The 21491-nt window shown below is 40.2% G+C and overlaps 1 protein-coding gene across 5 annotated transcripts in view; it reads left to right on the forward strand.

The window, feature by feature from the left end:
- Nucleotides 1-21491, forward strand: part of LOC118885087 (zinc finger protein 649-like) — a 31944-nt gene continuing 10453 nt past the window's right edge. For 2 of the 5 annotated variants that reach the window (XM_036833438.1, XM_036833442.1), the window contains exons 1-2: nucleotides 12492-12789; nucleotides 19435-19633. In XM_036833438.1, coding sequence (XP_036689333.1) covers nucleotides 19499-19633 — 135 coding nt within the window. In that variant the 5' untranslated portion in view covers nucleotides 12492-12789; nucleotides 19435-19498. The other 3 variants (XM_036833441.1, XM_036833440.1, XM_036833439.1) reach the window with 3 other exon arrangements.

Raw genomic sequence — 21491 nt, forward strand, 5'->3', positions numbered from 1 at the left:
TAGATGATTAAAAAACATTTTCTTTTTCATTTCCTTACTGAACTCTTATTATTACTAATGTGTTTAAATTGATTTTTGTAGGTTTTCCAGGTAAGCAGTCAGCTGCAGTTAATTTTAACTCAGAGAAAAGAATAGGGACTTTGGATTTCGGCAGACCTAGGTTTTTCTCCATATTCTGCCACTTACTATGTGAACTTGGGCATTTCTCAACCCGTGATTCTTTTCCTATTTGTTTAAAAAAAAAAATCAGTACTAACTACTCATATAGTTAGAGTACCTAGCACATAGTAAGTACCCAAGACACGTTTTAGCAAGCAGTATTCCAGTATGTATATACCATTTCTCTGGATTTTAGGCTTTTAAATTTTTCTTTTTTAAAAAAAATTTCTTTATATAATGGTCCTTCTCTAAACGTAGATCTAGTTTTGAATAGTTTTAGCACAATTACATAATTTAATGAAGATAGCTTTGTTGTTGGTGTTTCTTTATTATAAAATAGTTAATGTTTGTTGTAAAATAAACCATCAAATAATATATGTTACTTTTTTTCTTTATCACGTTAACCTACCACCTGAAGAAAACATAATTAAATTTTAGATTTTTATATATGTGTGTATATCTAAAATACATACACACATACAAATAAGGACTCACACAACTCATAAAAATATTATGCTCCCAGTTATAGTTTATTACAGCACTGAATTTCTGTAATCCCCCAGGTCTTGGCTTCCTGGGATGAAATAGTTCCAGTGAAGGAAGGAACTGAAGGTACCAAGATCAGCATTACATCCTTCACCAGAGACTCTGTACTGGAGCTTCAGGGAAGAGGCCAGAATCAACAATAGAGCAGATATTAGAGTTGCTGGCTGTTCCTAAGGGCTCCAGAAAATGTCCAAGTCCCAAGTGAGTTGTTTTTTTTGTATATTTATTTTCCATTTGGCTTTCCAGTGGATTTTAGGAGGTTAAATACATATATTTAAAATATATGTTTATTCAATATTTACGAAGACTACACTATACCAGATCAGCATGAAAAGATAAATGTCAGAATTCAGGAAAAAGTACTGAGACAAAAGATCAACTTCACAGTAAGGACGCAATGAGAATATGTAAGTCATATGTTTATACAAATTGTTTAAAGTTAGAACATAGATTATAGCCTCTGAGGCTCTAAATATTTAATAAAATTGAGCATAAACTTGTCTCTAGTATCCCCTGTTCCCGTTATCTATTGCTGCCTAACAAGCCACCCCAAAGTCTAGTGGTAAACATTTATTTTGATCATCCTCATGGATTCAGTGGGTCAGAAAGTGAGACAGGACCCTATGGTGATGGCTTTATGTTTCTGGGTTACAAAGACCATCCTCAGGTTCAGTGATTTACTAGAAGAACTCAACAGTACTCAGCAATGCAGTTATACTCACAGTTATGGATTACTACAACAAAACGATACAGATGAAAATCAGCAACAGAGGAAGGTGCAAAAGGCCAGGTCCAGGAGACACCAGGCAGAAGCTTCCAGTTGTTCCCTCTCAGATGGAGTCATGTGGACATTGTTTTATTTTCCCAGCAATGATTTGTAACAACACATATTGGGTATTGCTAATTAGTGTCTAGGCTTTTTATATGAGGTTGGTTACATAGGCAAGGCTGACCACATGAATGGCTGACCTTAGCGTCCAGCCCTTTCAGAAGTCAAGTTGCTACAGTGTGGCCCAAGGCCTCCACCATAAATCACATTGATGGCAATAGACTATTTGGTGTGGCCCAATGCTCCCGTGTAAACAAAGATATTTCAAGGGCTTAGAGGTTCCATAAACTGGCAAGAGCCAGACCTTTCTTTGGCATGTGCGGGACATGGACACCCCAGACTTTCTGTGCTAATCCCTTACTGTACAGCTTGTCTTACACACCAGGATGCCTGGAACTTCAGCTGGGAAGACTCAGAACGTTGGAGACTGGAATCACCTGGCGGCTTCTTCACTCCCATGTCTGTTTTCCAGGATCACATGACTCAAAAGCTAGGCTTAGCTGAGGCTTTTGACCAGAGCACTTATGCTTGGCCTCTCCATGTGGCTTGGACTTCTCGCAGTATGATGCTGTATCCTGCGAGAAACAGACTGAAGCTACACTGCCTTTTCTGCCTTACCTTTGGAAGTTAGCATTGTCATTCTGTTACAGTCTATTGGTTAAGAGCAAGTCACTAAGACCAGCTAGATTCAAGGGGAAGGGAATAGGCTCCACCCCTTGATGGGGAGTGGCAGAAGGTTTGCAGAAGGTTTTTTGGAATGGGAGATAAACTACTGTGGCCTTCTTTGGGAAATATAATTTACCACATGGCCATAATGAAAAAATTGTTGGTGATTTGTTTTGCCTTAAGGAGAAATCTCTTCTAGGAAAGTGAAATAGTTCATGTCCCTTAAGTAGGAAGAAATTTCTTTGATGGGTCATTATTTTGATCATATAGTGCTCAGTGCCTTCAGTGCAAGCCATTGATAAAGTGGTAAGTTTCGTTTGGTTATTTCTCAGCAGTCCTCAGATAAGCCAGTGGTGTCCTGACAAAGCCAAAATCAGAGTGATCAGAGTGCTTCAGGGTTTCAAAACAGTGTAGCCTAAATCCATGGCCTCCTGGTGGCCCGGGGTGAAACCTAGATTATCAAGAAGAATGGATGGCTTCTGTGACTATCAAATGGTCTTCCACTAACGGTCCTCAAAATTCAGTTTTTTATTTAAATCAGTGGTTCCCATCTGGGGATGATTTTGTCCCCCCAGGGCACATTTGAGAATGTCTGGAGACATTTTTGATTGTCACGACTGGGTTGGGATATTAATGGGATCTAGTAGATAGAGGCCAGGGACACTGCTAAACATCCTACAATGCACAAAGCCTCCACAAAAAAAAAAAAAAAAAAAAAAAAGTCTCCATAGCAGAGAATTATCCAACCCCTAATGTCAATAGTGCCAAGGTTAAGAAATCCCAGTCTATATTAATTAACAAACAGTTCCAAGTTACCTTTACTAGCAAAGTCTTAGAATATTCCCATCGTGATCTCTTCACACCCAAAAATGTAGTGTAAACCCTCAGTTCATAGTTAATACTTAACCTCTTTCTTTTAAAAATATCCAATATTAGTGAAGCTTAAAATATTCTCAGTGTCAAAGTTTCAAATAGTCTAGAAGTTTATAGAGCTAAACCCTTATGTCCTCCATCAGTCCTTTTTCTCTACCATCAAGATAAATAATCCAAAAACGTTTATGTGTATTATTCTGACTTCCCATGTCACTATTTACATATGTAAATGTGAATTCATATGAATTTGAGTTGAGGTCCCTGGCTCACCCTCAAGCTCAATGATTCTCTAGAAGAACTTACTGGACTCAAGAAAGCAGTTATACTCACAGTTATGGATTATTAAAGTGAAAAGATGCAGATTAAAATCAGCAAAGGCAAAAGATACACAGAGGCAGGAGCTTCCAGGTTTGGAATTTTTAAAAAACGATACAAATGAACTTACTTACAAAACAGAAAGACTCACAGACATAGAAAACAGATTTAGAGTTACCAAAGGGGAAAAAGGGGGGGGGGGCAGGGATAAATTAGGAGTTTGGGATTAAAATATACATACTACTATATAGAAAATAGATAATCAACAAGGACCTACTGTATACCACAGAGAACTATATTCAATATCTTATAATAACCTATAATGGAAAAGAATCTAAAAAAGAATATATATATGTATATATGTACACAGATACATATATATTTTTAACTGAATTACTTTGCTGTACACCTGAAACTGACACAACACTGTAAATCAACTATATATCAAAACAAAAAAAACAAAGAACACTGATATAGTGTAGCCCAAGACCTCAGGAATATAAAAACATTCATCAGGCTGGATATTTCAGGGGTTCAAAGTTATCTCCCAGGAGCAAATCAAGGACAGGCCTTTCTTTGGAATGTACAGGGCTTGGGCAACCCAGGTCTGCTTTACTACACAGTACCTAAATATACATATTGTCATAATTAAGGTTACAGTTTATATACTTTCTTTTAACATATATACACTTAACCACTTATTTGGAAGTCTCTCCATTATCAGCATATAACTAACAAATAATAATAAGTGAAAAATGTTTTGAGTGCACCACCTGCTCTAAATTCAGTCATTTAATTTCACAACTTAGGAGGAAACGTATTTTCAGTGTTTTGAATGCTCATGGTTTCATTGTGCTATCATTCGTGTTACTTCTTTCTGGAATGCCATGCCACCTCTTCCCTCTGCAATTCGCCGTAAAACATAGACTTGATCTCATAAGAATTAGTTCCAGATTCACCTCTGTGAAGTTTACCCTTTACAATTTTTCTCCTCCCCATTGATGCCCACATGGTATATATTTTTATATACTTACTTGACATGTATAAATCTGTTGTTCTCTTGTGCACTTACATCTCTCTCTTTGCAAGCTAGTGTGTTCCTTCAGGGTAGAAGTGAGTCTTATTTACAAAGGAATGCTTGATATACTGTCTGACATATAGGTGCATACACACAGGTTGTGTGGTTTCTAGATTAAAGGACTTAAGCATGTTCTCTATTCTACTCCTTTTTTGTGAATGGATGAACATGTGAGTCAGTGAATGATTGGATGGAAGCACAAAGGTAGGATATTTTAAGTAAAAAGTTGGTTTTCCTACAAAGTATAATGCAAAACTAGTTACACAGAAAGCAGTCAAATAGCTTACCATGGGAAAAGTAATAAATTCCTATTTATCTTCCTAGTATGAACCAATGATGATCCCTTTAGGATGAATAGGAATGTTCTATTACAGGGTTCACTGTCATTCAAGGATGTGGCTGTGGTTTTCACCTGGGAGGAATGGCAGCTACTGGACCGTGTTCAGAAGAACCTGTATCAAGATGTGATGTTGGAAAATTATATCAACTTAGTATCAGTGGGTAAGGAGAGCGTTCCCTGGGTAATGTAGGCAACGGATTGCCTTTTCTTTCTCAGGGATGAAAGGGGTGGAGGCTTACAACTGCCTTACTTTTTTAGATTTGAGTTTCACACATCATAGATTTCAGTACCTTGTGGCCTCTAACAGTATTTTTCTCTCACGTCCAAAGCAAAAGTCCTTTACTTGGCCAAGATGCAATTTGTTCAGCCCCTTAAATGTAACCTTTCCCAGTTTACAGAGGGCTTGTATTTGGGTCCATGGGTCCTCTGTAATTCCCCTTGAGTAGGGTATCAAGTTACCAAAGCAGATGCATTCTACCGGTTGGAACAAGAAACACCATGGATAATAGAGGAAGAAAGCCAGAGTCAGATTCATCCAGGTGAGTGAAAAAACAGCCCTGTGGGATAAAAGGAAGTTAAAATCCTAGTTGGCCAGAAAGAGAGAGGTACCTCTGAAATGTCTGGAGAAATATTGAAATTTTTAAGCTCTGAATGTGACTCAGAACAGCTGACGTGAGCTCCCATATACATTAACATTGACTCCACTTTTTTTTTTTTGGCTGCACTGCGCAGCTTACGGGATCTTAGTTCCCTGACCAGGGATCGAACCCGGGCCCTCGGCAGTGAAAGCGCCATGACTCCACTTTCTAACCTCTCCGTATTAGGTCTCTTTTGCCTGGTTTTAAAAAGAACATTTCCTTGTTTTAGATATTCTGATCAAATCCCTCTCTAGTCCATCTTGGAACTTGCTCTCCTAAATAATCTTTCTCCCTGTTATCCTCAGTTTACCTGCCTTCTCCTTGTCTCTACCTCCCTAATCCATGGTTATAGCTCTCTTTTCTTATATACTCAAGCATTCATAAATTCTCCCTTCTTCCCATGCTGTGTATCTCTCATGCCTCTTGTAGTTTATTCCTTCTTCTTTTTTTTTCATTTTCTTTATCTCCTTTCACTTATAAATGTCCAGATTTTCAGTATATACCCACAGTCTCCTTTCCTCTTCTCTCTTTGGCCTTTGCTGAGATTCTACTCCTTCTATTACATGGTCATTATGGATTCATTGGTCTGTTTCTAGAAGACACCTGGCAAGTTGATAATCATAGAGACTGGCACAAAGGAAACCATGGCAACCTGGAAACTATGGAGAGTTACCACAAAGATAATGCATTTGGAAAAATATCTTCTCTGAGCTTAAACCTTGATATCTCCTTAGCACAAAGATCTCATACACCTGACATACTTGGGAAACATTTGAAACCTAATCTAGAGTGTATTACTCAGAATAAAAGCTATGTAAGAAATGAAGTTGAATTTAATCAATATGACAAATTATTTCTTTACACTAAGCATGAGAAAATTCATACTGGACAAAAATACAATGAACATAATGAACATATGAAAGTTTTGAGCCATAAGTCACAGCTTATTAAACATTGGAAAACTCAAACAGCAGAGAAACACTATAACTGCAGTGACTGTAGGAAAGCCTTTTCTCAGAAGTCGGACCTCATTAAGCATCAGAGAACACACACAGGAGAGAAACCCTTTGGATGCAGTAGATGTCAGAAAGCCTTCAGGCGGAAGTCCCATCTCATTTTACACCAGAGAACCCATACAGGAGAGAAACCCTATGAGTGCAACAAATGCGGGAAAGCCTTTACTGATAAGTCATGCCTTAATAAACATCAGAGAACTCACACAAGAGAGAAACGGTTTGAGTGTCGTGTATGTCAGAAAGGCTTCAGCGATAAGTCACAACTCACTTTACATCAAAGAACTCACATAGAAGAGAAACCCTACAGATGTGAAGAATGTCAGAAAAGCTTCAGCAATAAGTCACAGCTCATTATTCATCAGAGATCTCACACAGGAGAGAAACCCTATGGTTGCAATGAGTGTGGGAAAACATTTCCCCTTAAGTTTAGCCTCATTTTACATCAAAAAACACATACAGGGGAAAAACCTTATGGATGCAGTGAATGTGGGAAAGCCTTCATCCAGAGATCTGAGCTCATTAGACATCAGAGAACTCACACAGGAGAGAAACCGTATAATTGCAGTGACTGTGGAAAAGGCTTTAGTGTAAAGTCACTCCTCAATACTCACTTGAGAACTCACACAGGAGAGAAGCCCTACGGATGCAGTGAATGTGGAAAAACATTCTCCATCAAATTTAGTCTCATCCTACACCAAAGAACTCATACAGGTGAGAAACCCTATGAATGCAGTCAGTGTCAGAAAGCTTTCACCCAAAAGTCACATCTCACTATTCATCAGAGGTCTCACACCGGAGAGAAACCTTTTGAGTGCAGTGAATGCCACAAAGCCTTCAGCCGGAAGTCATATCTCCTTATTCATCAGAGAATTCACTCGGGAGAGAAACCTTATGAATGCCACGAATGTGGGAAAGCTTTCTGTCACAAGTTTAGCCTCATCATTCATAAGAGAATCCATACAGGAGAGAAACCTTATGGATGCAGTGAATGTGGGAAAACTTTCCCTATCAAGTTTAGCCTTGTTTTACATCAGAAAACACATACAGGAGAAAAACCCCATGAATGCAGTGAATGTCAGAAATCTTTTGCCCAGAGGTCACATCTTATTATACATCAAAGAACTCACACGGGTGAGAAACCTTATGGATGCAGTGAGTGTTGGAAAACTTTCTCCCACAAGTTCAGCCTCATTTTACATCAGAAAACTCATAGAGAGAAATTGTGAAGAAAGTAGATATCCAAAAGTTGTCATTGAAAGGAAATAGCTCCTTACACTCCAGAGTTTACATAGGACTGAAACCTTAAGACTGCAGCAGATGTGGACCTGTTTTCTTTTCAGAATCACAACTTATTACTTATCAGAGAGCGGTACTGCATAGAATGCTAGACAGGAGGAAATACCTTTCCCGATGAATGTCAATTGGATGTAGCCCAGAGAGAATAAATAGGAACTTCTGCGTATGTTTTAATTTTGGGGATGTTGTTGGTATGAAATTCAGCTACATTGGTATCAGAGAACTGACATTCAGGGGAAAAGTCTATAAAGAATCTTGGAATCATGCTTTCATGGGTATCATTTTATGAGGGAATTCATTTTCTGTAACTGTGACATAATAAACAGCACTATAGAAAGTATTAAATATGTAAATAAATACAGTAGTCAGAAGACAAAGCAAAAGTTATATCAGAACCTTGTGAGAATATGTAAGTGTTTTGTACCTATTTTTATTATAAAATGATTGTTTGTATTTGGAAATTGCGTGTGTTAGCATAACAGTTGTGACTCCCTAGTCCATGTGCTTAAATGTCATAAAACTTTACCATAGAATATCTGCACTGAGTCTTTGTATCATTACAATGCTACATAAATTGTAACTGAACTACATGGTTCATTATTTTAGTTAAAAATCTTAAGGGGCTTCCCTGGTGGCGCAGTGGTTAAGAATCCACCTGCCAATGCAAGGGACACGGGTTCGATCCCTGGTTCGGGAAGATCCCACATGCCGCGGAGCAACTAAGCCCGTGTGCCACAACTACTGAGCCTGAGCTCTAGAGCCCACAAACCACAACTACTGAGCCCATGTGCCACAACTACTGAAGCCTGTGCACCTAGAACCCGTGCTCCGCAACAAGAGAAGCCACCGTAATGAGAAGCCTGAGCACCTCATTGAAGAGTAGCCCCCTCTCGCCCCAACTAGAGAAAGCCTGCACGCAGCAACGAAGACCCAACTCAGCCAAAAAAAAAAAAAAAAAATCTTAATACTGAATATCTCACCACCTCTACCACGCCCCACTGTATGCTGGTATTAATAAGTGGGCCTGGAAATTTTTGAGTCTCTCTTGAGTGAAACTTTTTTTCATCGATTCTAAGATGGAATATTTTTCCCACGTATTAATAACTCTGAAGTTAAAATACAGCATACAGTTGATGGCTTGACATATTTAAATGGAGAACTTGGTACATAAAATAGTAGTGTATCATACAACCAAAGTTATCTTAGATTGGATGAAATACAGTAGAAGTCATCATCTTTATAATTTTCTTTCTTCTAAACCAGCCACATATTTAGGGTTTGAAGATGATGACTGTTCACAGGTTTTATACCCCCTTTGAGTTCTAAACAGTTTGAGAGAGAGTCCCCGGTATCAGAAGATAAAATTAAATATTAGCCTGAGTCCTGGTATTGCTTGATTGGATAATGTGTTTTGTTCCTATGGTCAAATAAAATGGTCTCCTATTTCCCCCATACGGCACAAGATGTACTTCCTTTTGAAAGAGCATAAGCCAAACTTTAGATATGTTTTTATTAATCCCTTTCTAGAATGTAACTGCAAAGTCTCAAATTCTTTTCTGAAATGGGGATTAAACTCAAGTTACAATGAGCTTGACTTTAACTTTACAAGATTTGGTTTCCTTTTCAAGCATGACATTTTACATTAAAATAAAACACAAACATCAACAACAGTAAGAACAAGCTGCAGATTGGAAGCATATATCGCAACACTTAACTGAAAAAGACGAAAACTTAGACTGTAAAAAGAGCTCTTATGAATCTGGGGATGCAGAAAAATTAAGACAAAGAGTCTCAATATCCAGTTTGACAAGGGTTAATTGTAATCCACTGCAGTTGCTGATCAACAGTGCACTCTGAGAGGAATTTAAATAGAAAACAGAATGAGGCACTCTGGGCTTAGAATGCACATGAATAGGCAAGCCCCATAGGTAGTTAGATGAATATCTCAGGAAGAATTTTAATAACACTGGATTCTCACATCTTCCCATACAGAGATAAGCCCTAAAAAGATTAACTTGAGACATCTTTTTCTTTATGATTAGCAGTAAATCTTTTACCAAGATGTATGCCTGACTGCATGTAGTTCCTAGCCAAAAATCATATATAGAAGGGCTTCTCCCCTACCTCTTCAGAGCGATTTCCTCAGAGCTAATGTCACCACAAAACTGGGTTCACCCCTTGGTGACTGTCGAGCCAACAGGCACAACCAAGCCAAAGATGGGGAGAAGGAATGATTTATTACTTGCAGTAAGTAAAAAGAACACCAGGGATCTTTCCCAAAGCAGTGTCTCCCCGGAACAGCAAAACTGGGGAAGTTTTAAGCTAAGGGTACATGCATATTCAAGAAGGGGCTTGAGCAGAGGAGAATTCAGCATAAAACTGGGGCAAAAGTTGACAGTGTCCAAACTTTAGTTGATTGAAGTCAGGAGAGTCAAGATCATCATTCTCTCCTCCACCTAAGTGAGGGCCTTAGTTCCTTTGCAACTCAAAGATACATTATTATGTATATCCCTTGAGGAGGAACTAGGATTCTGCTTTATCACTGCACTATTGTTTGACTGCCTTTTCTCTGTTCCTGCATTCCTTTGTTCCCTTAAGATCATTGATTAGTGAGACCTGTTCAAGGACAAGAATTGTGGCTAGGCTTAGATGACAAAATGGCTTAGGTCAAAATGGGTCCTCTCATGTCAAGAAAGCCATTCCTGGTTCTCTGTCTCCAAGGACCCCCTAACCTATATGCTTATACTAACTGAGTGGCTGCCTCCCGGGCTATGATCCTCAGCAAGAACCCAAATAAAACTTAGAACTCGCAACTCTTATGTTGTGTCTCTTTAAGTCAACAAATCAATAAGAAAATGACAACAGAGTAAAAATCAATAGGCAAATATACATAGAAGAGGTGATTCTGAATAGCCAATTAACATGAAAAGACACTAAACTTCACTTTTAATTGGAAGCAGGCCAATTTGTGGAGGGCCGGTTCTCAGATTTTATTTCTTTCATCTTAAAAAAATAATTATAGCAATTCCTACCTGATAGGATAGTTTTAATAGCTTTTGGGGACATATCTGTAAAGTTACCGTTGACCGACTTATATTGTGTTAAAAGTTTGTAAAGAATACTTGATTTGTCTCTGCCTTAGTGAAAAAGGAAGGAAGGGGGCAGGGCACAGCCATTGAAAGAATGACACAGCCATTGAGGATATGACATAAACTGGTTAGAACTTGCTAGGCCCAAGATTTGACTTCCCATAGACCTTGAGCCTCATTATACACTCACTGTAATACATTAACATGCTAAATGACACACCCACCAGTGCCATGACAATTCCAAGCCTGACCATGAAGGACCAAAAAGTGGGCAGTGGCCCAATTCCTGAAAATTCCTGCCCTTTCCCCCAAACAGTTGGAATAATCCTCCCACTTGTTAGCCTATGAAATTACTCGGGGCCGCTCTCACCTTCTGCCTATGGAATGTGTACTTCTCTGAATAAGCTAGCTTTCACTTTACTATTGCTCGCTCTTGAATTCTTTCCTGCGAGAAGCCAAGGACTCTCCTGAGACCTGGGATGTGACAATTCTCTTGCTCCCCCCTTCTCCTGCAACAATAGCTCACTGCTGCTATAGCTGGAAGGAGCTTGGGCTAAGATGCAGAGATAGGGTAAGGGGTGAACAGAGAGAAGGGGCTGGACGTAAAAAAGTGACAAAGCAGCACATAGATGCCCCAGAATCGTCTCCCAATAATCTTAGATGCAAGCAGAGGTGCTAAGGCCTTGATGACATAGTCCCAGAAAGAATGGTTGTGTGTAATTTTGAAACCTAGCAGAACCCTGTGGGCTCTCCCGGGTATAAAAGCCTTTCCATGCCTCCCCCTTTCTTGTTCGTAGGAAAAAGTCTTCAGCCTCCTAGACCTTCCATGAGTTCCAAAGGGCAGATTCAAATAGTTTCTAATTAGGGAAGTAAGGGAACGCAGTAACAAAGGAAAAGCAGTCAAGAAAAAATAGTGCAGCAGTAAAGCAGGGTCCTGGTTCCTCCTCAAGGGATACACATAATAATATACCTTTGAGTTCTGTAGCAACTAAGGCCCCCCACCCAAGCAGAGGATGGTAACTTCAGGCTGAGCAAAAGATTCCTGGACACCGCCCTGTTACCTCACCACCAATCAGAAGAAAGTCACACATCCTGCAGCCCTCACCCCAAATTTTGCCTTTAAAAACTCTTCCTCCAAAACCATCAGGGAGCTCGGGTTTTTTGAGCACGAGCCACGCATTCTCCGTCCTTGGCCCTGCAATAAACCTCTCTCTGCTCCAAAGCCCAACATTTTGGTTTGCTTAGCACACGAATTTGTGTTCAACAACAATTTCTTCAAAAAATATTGGCACTGCATTGCTGATGCTCTGACAGCGTCACAGTAGCTTTTGTATCCACTTATTTCATAGACCACAATTTCAAATTTCAACACTTGGCGTTTTCCGAACTGGCCTGAAACAAAAGACAACCTTGACGATGAATTAACGCTTTGAGCCGCACTCACCTGCTAAGTCTAACCTCACAAGCTGAGATGCAGGGACTTGTCATGGGGCCTACTATTACTCTTGACCGCTGAAGTGGACGGCGCACGCGCCATGTTTGCCTTGTATAAGCTCGAGCCTCTGAAACTCTATGCAGCTTGTGCAGTGGTTTGCAACTCTTCCAGCCTCGCCGCACAGGGGATGAAGTATCAGGTGAGGGAACAGTTCAGGGGCCCTTTGCTGGTCTCGAGCCACCCGGGTTAGTGGCGCAGAAACAGCCACCTCTGTTCTGCATGATAAATACTCAAAGATGGCTGCCCCCAGGCTGGCGAGGCGCAGAGGGCGCGGACACATTACCCTCGAAGGAGAAGCCGGAAGTCCAATTGTCCGGGCTGCGTAGAAGGGTTTCAGTCCCTCATCGGCCGCCGTAGTCCGGTGCCGAAGCTGGCTTTAGGGAACCTGAAATGAAAGCATTCACAAGTGTAGCCGCTAGGAGATCGGAGTGGGATCGAGAGGAAATCAGGTCAGTGTGTGACTCTCTCCGTGGGATAGGTTAAGGGGTGAGAGAGGATCTGTGGGCGTCCGTGTAGTTAGCAGCCGCAGAGTCCGCGGGGAGAGCTGGTGGTCTGGCACCATGGTTCTGAAGTTGGGATGCCTTTGCTGTCGGGCATGGGGGAGCTCTCGTGGTCGTGCATTAAAGGTCCATCGAAATCAAGGACTCAGAGTCCTGAGGTCAGAGTTTAGGGTCTTTGCAGTTCACTTTGTTAGTAGGGCTCAGTAATTGGAAACGGGAGGGGGGTTGGTATTAGTCAATGTAAGTGGTGTTTGAATTCATTTGGCGCTCAGTGACGGAGTAGCCAGGGGTGAGATAGACCAGATGAACGCTGCAATTCCCTTCAGTCCTTGAAGCCCCCTTTCCTCTCCAAGGACTGCTTTGGAAGTCTCCTTAGGGTCCTACATCACCTTCTCCTTTCGTCCCCACAGATACGAAATTTAGGGAGATCAAGCATTAAGCAAATCTAAAGTGGTAAACTTTCTGTTTAAGATGAGGTTTCTTTCCTCCTTACTGAGAGTTTACTTGGATATTTCTTTTCAGATTCTTTTTGACACCAGTAAAATAACCCTTCTGGTCCCTCAAATTCTGTTTCCCAACTCTTATTCAAATGTTAGTATATTTCAATTTTTGTCTTTATTTTCTCTTCTTAATTTTCATAATTCAGATAAACTATGGAAACACAGGTGTAATTTGCCTCTTTTAAAAAAGTTAATTTCATATTCTAAACATTTCCATAATACAAATTCTCTTAGTTATTACTTTTAGGATTACATTAGGATTTGGTATTTACCCGAGGGTTTGTTTCCCTGACCCACATCTCCTTCCTGGTTTTTTGCCTTTGTTGCAACTGAAATTAGGGTCTTTTTTTTTTTCCTTCTAATTTTTATTTCCTTTCAATTTATTTAACATAGTAAAACAATTTAAAAATATATTATTAAATACTTTTTTTTGGTTACTACACTGAAATTTTATGATTACTAATAGCTTTTTCCAACTCAACAGTTCATTATGAAATTATGAACTCAACATTTTACTATGAAAAATTCCAAACGTAGCAAAGTTGAATGAATTTTACAGTGCATATGTACTATACCCACCACTTAGATTGTACCATTAACATTTTACTATATTTGCTCTGTCAGTTATCTATCCATCCCTCCATTCATTAATTCGTCTTGTTTTCTTTCTTTTTTTGATTATTTTTAATTATTTATTTTTCTGGCCGCGCCGGGCGGCATGCGGGATCTTAGTTCCCCGACCAGGGATGGAACCCGCGACCCCTGCAGTTGGAAGCTCGGAGTCTTACCCACTGGACCACCAGGGAAGTCCCTCTTTCTTTTTTAAAAAAAATTTTGGTGCATTTCAAAGTAAACTGCAGACATCAGTATACTTTCCCCTAAATACTTAAGCATTTCTATCAATTACAGTTCTACCAATAGCTTAACTAATTCCTTTATATTTTCCAAGTGAATGATCTGAGCATTTCCAAATAATATTGTCCCAGTGACAAATGTATGGATTTGCTAATGAAATGAATCTGGCTTTTAAAAATCTGAATTCTTGCTCTTACTGATGACTTGGGTGAATAACTGTGATAGTGTGATTTTCAATAAGAAATATTTGGTCTTCGTCCCGTTTCTGGCACAGAGCTCCTAAAACCTTTGGACTTTTCAAAGTTTTGAGAGTGATTAAGGTGTCTCTTGTTATGTTAATGAAGTGACTTTTGGAATGCACCTAAGGATGGGGCTAGTTGTCTGTACTGCCAACCATGTGATTAGAGGGTTGGAACTTTCAGTCCCACTCCCTGACCTCTTGGGAGGAGAAAGGGCTGGAGATTGAATCAACCACCAATGGCCAGCCGGTTACTCAATCATGCCTATATAATGAAGCCTCTGTAAAAACCTAAAAGGAAGGGAATCAGAGAGCTTCCGGGGTGAACTCGTGGGGGTACCGGGAGAGTGGCTCTCGGAGGGCATGGAAGCTCCACACCCTTTCCTCATGCCTTCCCCACTGCATCTCTTCCATCAGGTTGTTCCTGAGTTATATTCTTTTATAATAAACCGGTAATCTAGTATGTAAAATACTTGAGTTCTTGAGCCACTCTAGCAAATTAATTGAAACTAAGGAGAAGATCATGAGAACCTGTGATTTATAGCCAGTTGGTCAGAAGTACAGGTAATAATCTGGACTTGAGAATGGCGTTTTATGTGATGGTGGGTGGGTGGCGGGGGGCGGGGGAGGGCAGTCTTATGGGACTGAACCCTTAACCTGTGGGATCTGATGCTGTCTCTGGGCACATAGTGTCAGAACTGAACTGAAGTAGGATGCCCAGCTGGTGTCAGGAGAATTGTTTCGTGGTATGGGGGGGACCCCCTTCCCTCCACCAAAAGTTGGAATTGGGTCCAGAACACTTATTTAGTTACTGAACCTGAGTCTTGTTCTTCATTTGTGCAAATAAAAGTTTAGTCCCTCTCTCAAGTTTGCTGAGAATTAAGGGAATTAAAATATATAAAATTGTGATGGTTAGTGGCACATACATGGTAGAAATAAACAGCTGCTATTTTTCTGTGTTTGTACTTTCATACTTTGTAAAATATATCACTCATGTCATTTACTCATTTTTTTGTAATGAAAACTTAAAAGACTATAAACTTACAGTAATAATTAGGCAACCATAATTTTATATTCTATTACACATATTTTACATACTTGTGAAAAGATAATTAAGAAAATAAAATGACCTATCTAATAATATCTAGGTATAATCACATTAACTTTTTGGTATCAGTATTTTTTGGTATGTCTGTATAAATATATGCATACAAAAATGTCACCTGCCATTCCAGTAAAGAAGGAATGTTGCCTGCCGTCAGCCACTGCATCAGCATGCCTCCACCCCCCACCCCGACCATGGTGCACCAAGGGGGGAATTCAGGATGGGGAAAAACAGGATACTGGCCCTAGATTGTTAAGTTGCATATCTAAGGAATAATTTCAACGAGCCCAGGCTCTTGCATCTTCCCATACATAGAAAACCACTAAAATCATTAACTTGAGATACGGTTTTTTTGTGATTAGCAGTTATCTTTTCACATTCAACTACATATTTCTTTTTTGGCAAAAACTTATGTATATGTCCTGGGTCCTCTTTACCTTACCTCAGCAGTTCCTCAGCTACCTGAGAGGTTGCCTCCCAGGCTGTAGTCCCCGTAAGGTCTTTGAATAACACATAACTCTCAACTTTTAGGTTGTGCATTTTTCTTCAGACATATGTTTTACACATTTTGTATTATGGCAGAAAAACATTTATGCTACATATAACTTTGAGTTATTTATTTATTTTTGGCTTTCTCTAGTTGGGGCGAGAGGGGGCTACTCTTTGTTGCAGTGTGTGGGCTTCTCATTGCAGTGGCTTCTCTTGTTGTGGAACACAGGTTCTAGGCGCACGGGCTTCAGTAGTTGTGGCATGCAGGCTCAGTAGTTGTGGCACGTGGGCTCTAGAGGGCAGGCTCAGTAGTTGTGGTGCATGGGCTCAAACCCGTATCCTCTGCACTGACATGGGCTTAGTTGCCCGTGGCATGTGGGATCTTCCTGGACCAAGGCTCAAACCCGTATCCTCTGCACTGACAAGTGGCTTCTTTTTTTTTTTTTTTTTTTTTTTTTTTTTTTTTAAATTTAATTTATTTATTTATTTACTTTTTGGCTGTGTTGGATCTTCGTTTCTGTGCGAGGGCTTTCTCTAGTTGCGGCAAGCGGGGACTACTCTTCATCGCAATGCGCGGGCCTCTCACTATCGCGGCCTCTCTTATTGCGGAGCACAGGCTCCAGACGCGCAGGCTCAGTAGTTGTGGCTCACGGGCCTAGTTGCTCCGCGGCATGCGGGACCTTCCCAGACCAGGGCTCGAACCCGTGTCCCCTGCATTAGCAGGCAGATTCTCAACCACTGCGCCACCAGGGAAGCCCGACAAGTGGCTTCTTAACCACTGAACCACGAGGGAAGTCCCAGGAAGGCACTGCCTTCTCATCTCCATGATTTCTGGTAGAAATCAGCTGTTCATCTTATTTCATATCCATTGCATATGACAGTTGGTTCTTGCTGCTTTGAAGATTCTCTATCTTTGGCTTTTGATAGTTTGAACTTTATGTGTCTCACTGTAGAATTCTTTGAGTTTAAAAAAGAAAAGAATGCATATTGGTTCTGTTTGGGGCACTCCTTCAAACTTAGCCAGTCCATTTATAACAGTGCCTTAGGCTTCTTTTCCTGCTTCTGCTGAGCCTAAGTACCAGACAGAGGTGAAAGCTCATGTTCTTCTCCGTGTGTATATTGTATGCAGGCCTCTTGTGTCTGTCCTTTAGGGAACCCATTAATAGGTAAAAACAAACAATTCCTTGGGAACAAGATTTATTTTGCGCCCTACAGGTCCAGGTATCCATCCACACCAGGAATACAGGCTGCCGCTCTGCCACAGTGGCTGTGGGGGCAAGGCTAATTTAGAATGCCATAAAAAGTCCCCTGTTTCAGTGACCTTTCTCCTGGTCAAGTGTTCACTTTGTTTCTGTAAACCATTGACTATCTTCCAGAGTTCCAGTAAGGTTGATTCTGACAGTTTTTGTCAGTTTTTTTAGTGCTCCTGAGGAATCCCCTGGAGGTCTGTACTCCACCATTTTTGCTAATGTCACACTCTACGGTGCTGTCAATTTTTACATATAGATTGTATAACTGGTCAGTTAACTTAATACTCTTATTTTTGGTGTTCACTAAAATTGACCTCCATCTCTTATGTTAGTAATTCTTTTTTTTTAATGTTAGTAATTCTTACTTGATTCTTTTATCAGACTGCATTGGGAGTGTTTCCAGAACAGTGGTGAAAAATAATGGTATTGTTGCACTAGCACGTGCACGCGCACACAAACACGCGCGTGCGCGCGCACACACACACACACACAAACCCACCCGTCCTCTTGGTGAGTGCTTTTATCTCTGGCTTTCAGCTGGACATATGTGGGATTTATTCAGTTTTTTTTTTTATTATGGTTCTTTTTCTTTTTGAAAGATATACTTATACAAATACAACTTAAGTCATATCATCTTCTATTTCCCCCCCTTCTCTTCCCATGGATAACTGCTATCTTGTTATATATTATGCATATTTTCATACTTTTACTAGATGTGTATGTATCCACAAACAATACATACTCTTGTTTTGTGTTTTAGAAACAGATGAGGATGGTAGTATATTGAATGTATTTTTTTTTAAAACTATAGGTCATGTTTTGTTTTATCATGCTAAGGCAGTAATGAATTCCTAACCCACCCCGGGCTCAAATTTGAAATAGATGTTGGATTTTTATGAAATATTTTTCTCAGCATCGATTTTGGCGATCATGTGACTTTTCTAATCTATCAATATATTGTAGCAGACACTCCTGGTTCCTTGCTGTGCAAAGAGTTGACATAGCTGACCTGAGACTGTTCTCCTTGGAAAGGCCTGCTGACAAGATGCCTTCCCTGGCATCTGGGAACTTAGATTTTGGGAGGGTTCCCACTTCCCTATCAAGAGTGGCTCACTGTGCCAAGACTCTTCTTTCAAACAATATGGTTTGTCTTGAACACCTGTTTTCCTCTGGGATTCTGGAATTTTGGTATGTACTAGGAATAGCCCCCCATAAAAGCCATGGGCACCGAGTCTCTAATAAGCTAACACATTTCACATGAGTTATCACAACTTGTTGCTGGGGAACTGAGCCTATCCTCTGTGACTTCATGGAGACAGGACTCTTGGAAGCTTGTGCCTCATTTTCCCCCAGACTTTGCCACACCTTTTCCCTTTGCTGATTTTGCCTTGTATACTTTCATGGTAATAAATCAGTTATGTGCTAAATCTTGGGAGTCCTAAGGAATCACTGAATCTGGGCGTGGTCTTAGGGACTTCCAGCACACCTGCCCAATGTCCATTCACTTCCTTCTCCTTTTCTGCCAGATTCTCCAGGCATTCCTTGGCTTGTGGCAGCATAACTGATGTCTGCCTCTGTCTTCACATGGTCTCATCTTCCCTGTGTGTTTCTTCTCAGTGTGTCTGGTATAAGGACACTCATTGGATTTTAGGGCCTACCTGGATAATCCTGGACATTCTCATCTTGAGATCCCTATAATTACATCTGCAAAGACCCTTTTACCAAATCAGATCACATTCACATGTTCATGGGGTTAAGATGTGAACATATCTTTGGGGGGGGGCACCATTCAACCCACTACAAAGGAGTATGTGGACACATGTGATTTTAAGGGAAAAAATGTCCAGAGCCTCACTTCTATATGTCTTCTTTCCCCAAACTGATCTGTGTGAGAAGTCTTCTGCCATTCTTCTGCCAGGCTTTGTGCTGTGCTGGTTTTCCTTTCCCACCTTCCCTTTCTCATTCATGCTACTTGTACTTCATAGAAGGCATACCCCGCCCCCATTTAGATTGTTATGTTTTACTGCCGCAGGGACATCAAATAAAGGGACAGTTAGAAGCACTGGCCTTGACTTAAGGTGGGTGAACAGCAGCAGTGACAGCATCTGGGCCCAGAGGGAATATATCACCCAAATGAACTTACTCTTCACTCCACAGGTCCTGGCTTCGAGGAGCAAGAGAAATCAAGTAAAGGACGAGGAGAAGGTTCCTGTAGTTGCATATGGTCATTTCGTGGGACATCCGTTACCTGAGACTGAGATTTTGGAACAGAAATTTAGGGCAGATCCAGAAGAGACTAAAAACAACATCCCAGTTACTTGGCATTCCCCAAAACAAGAAAATGACCAAGGCTCAGGTGACTTTGGGTTTGTTTTATTCTTGATTCCCTCATGAATTTCCAGAAGGCTGAAAAAAAAAAAAGCAGTCCAATTAAATGAAAAGTATAAATTGGGAAAAAATGGGCTCTGGGGAGAAATAAACTGTACCTTCAAAATCATGATGAAGTAGAATCAGGTATATATTGTTCGTAGATTTCGGACTACATGACCAATGTTGGTATATAATGTATGACTCTGCAGGTCCCTCCTGGTTACATAAACCATCAACTTGCATGTAATCTGTCAGCCATTGCAACCAGAGAATCATGATAAGTTATTTGATATGCATTGAATCTGAGGAGAAGGCAGATCATTTCCTCAGGAGATGTCAGTATTTCATTGTACTTAAGTCTTGGGAAATCTCTGATGGTTTCTTTCTAGAGGTGATAACATTCATTGTGTTCATAGCATTCTTCTAATATTGATAGATATACAAGCAGGTTGTGTATGGCTGTTTCTTATATGATTATTCTGAGTCCTCTGCTGGACTAGACCAAGTAGAATTCAGTGCACACAGTTTTTCAAAAGACCACAGCTTGGTGACTTATATACCCACACTTGTTTTGGGCTGGTTTTATCCTTGAATAAAACCTAAAGTGCCCAGGAAAATGGAAGGCTTGCACAGTTATCAAAGGACATCTGTGAACAGGTTGTAGAACGGGTGCTTCAGTACAGATTTGGCCACGGGGAGTTATAAATTCTTGTTTGGTAATGGCTTGGGTTTTTGAGATCCACAGAGTTTGCTTTAGAACTTTACCTTATCTCAGAAAATACAGAGCCCTTCCCTGTGTTCAAAATCTAGTTATTACTGTACTTTTCATGCCCAAAAAGTTAAATATTTTGTGTAGATAGGAAAGAGCTAGATGTTGTTATATTTAATTGGAATAAAATTAGTGAACTATATTGAAAAGAAGAACTCATCTAAATATTGAAACTAGCAAAATAATAATCATCAAATTGATGTTTGGTCAGTTTAAAGCAATTACATCTACTCCTGGTACTGCTATTGTGCCATTCAACGAGATACCAGTATTTTTGTGAGTGATGATGGTTATTATGTATTGACACTAAATTTAAATTCCCAAGTTGATAAAGCTATTAAAAATGAAATAATTGATCAAGTAATAAGGAAAATTTAACCAGAAGAAGTTCAATTGCTTATAAAATTTTGATAAATGAAAGAGAATACCCCCCCAAGAATCTAGTTGTTACCTCCCACCTCCTTATTGCCTTTATTTTAATTAAGCAAGTGACTCGTTGTGGTATAATAATATATATATATATATATATAGTCTTTGTCTCTGGTTCCTGGCACAGAGTTCCTAAAACCTTTGGAATTTCCTGAGAGATAGGAGTGTCTTTTTTTATCCATAACAAGCCCCTTTGAGCCATATGTGAGTTTATGCTAATGAGGTGACTCAGGGTGGGCCCCTAGAGAGCTTCAGGATGGGAGCTGATCCCCAGAAAGACCAAGCCTTGATTGGAACTTCTGGCTCTACCCTCTGATCTCAGTAGACAGGAGAGGAGCTGGAGATTGAGCTCTATCACTAGTAGGCAGTGGTTTAATCAGTCATGCCTATGTAATGGAACGTCCATAAAAACCCCAACGGGGTTCAGAGAGCTTCCAAGTAGGCAAACAGTCCACTTGCTGGGAGGGTGACTCACCCCAACTCGACAGGGACAGAGGCCCTTGCACTCAGGACCCTTTTAGATTTGGCTCTATGAGCCTCTTCATGTGACCATTCATTTGTGTCCTTTATAATAAACTATAAGAGTAAGCATAACAATTTCCTGAGTTCTGTGAGTTGTTCTAGCAAATTATCAAACCTTAGCAGG

The sequence above is a fragment of the Balaenoptera musculus genome, chromosome 19 (assembly GCF_009873245.2).
Source record: "Balaenoptera musculus isolate JJ_BM4_2016_0621 chromosome 19, mBalMus1.pri.v3, whole genome shotgun sequence".
NCBI lineage: Eukaryota > Metazoa > Chordata > Mammalia > Artiodactyla > Balaenopteridae > Balaenoptera > Balaenoptera musculus.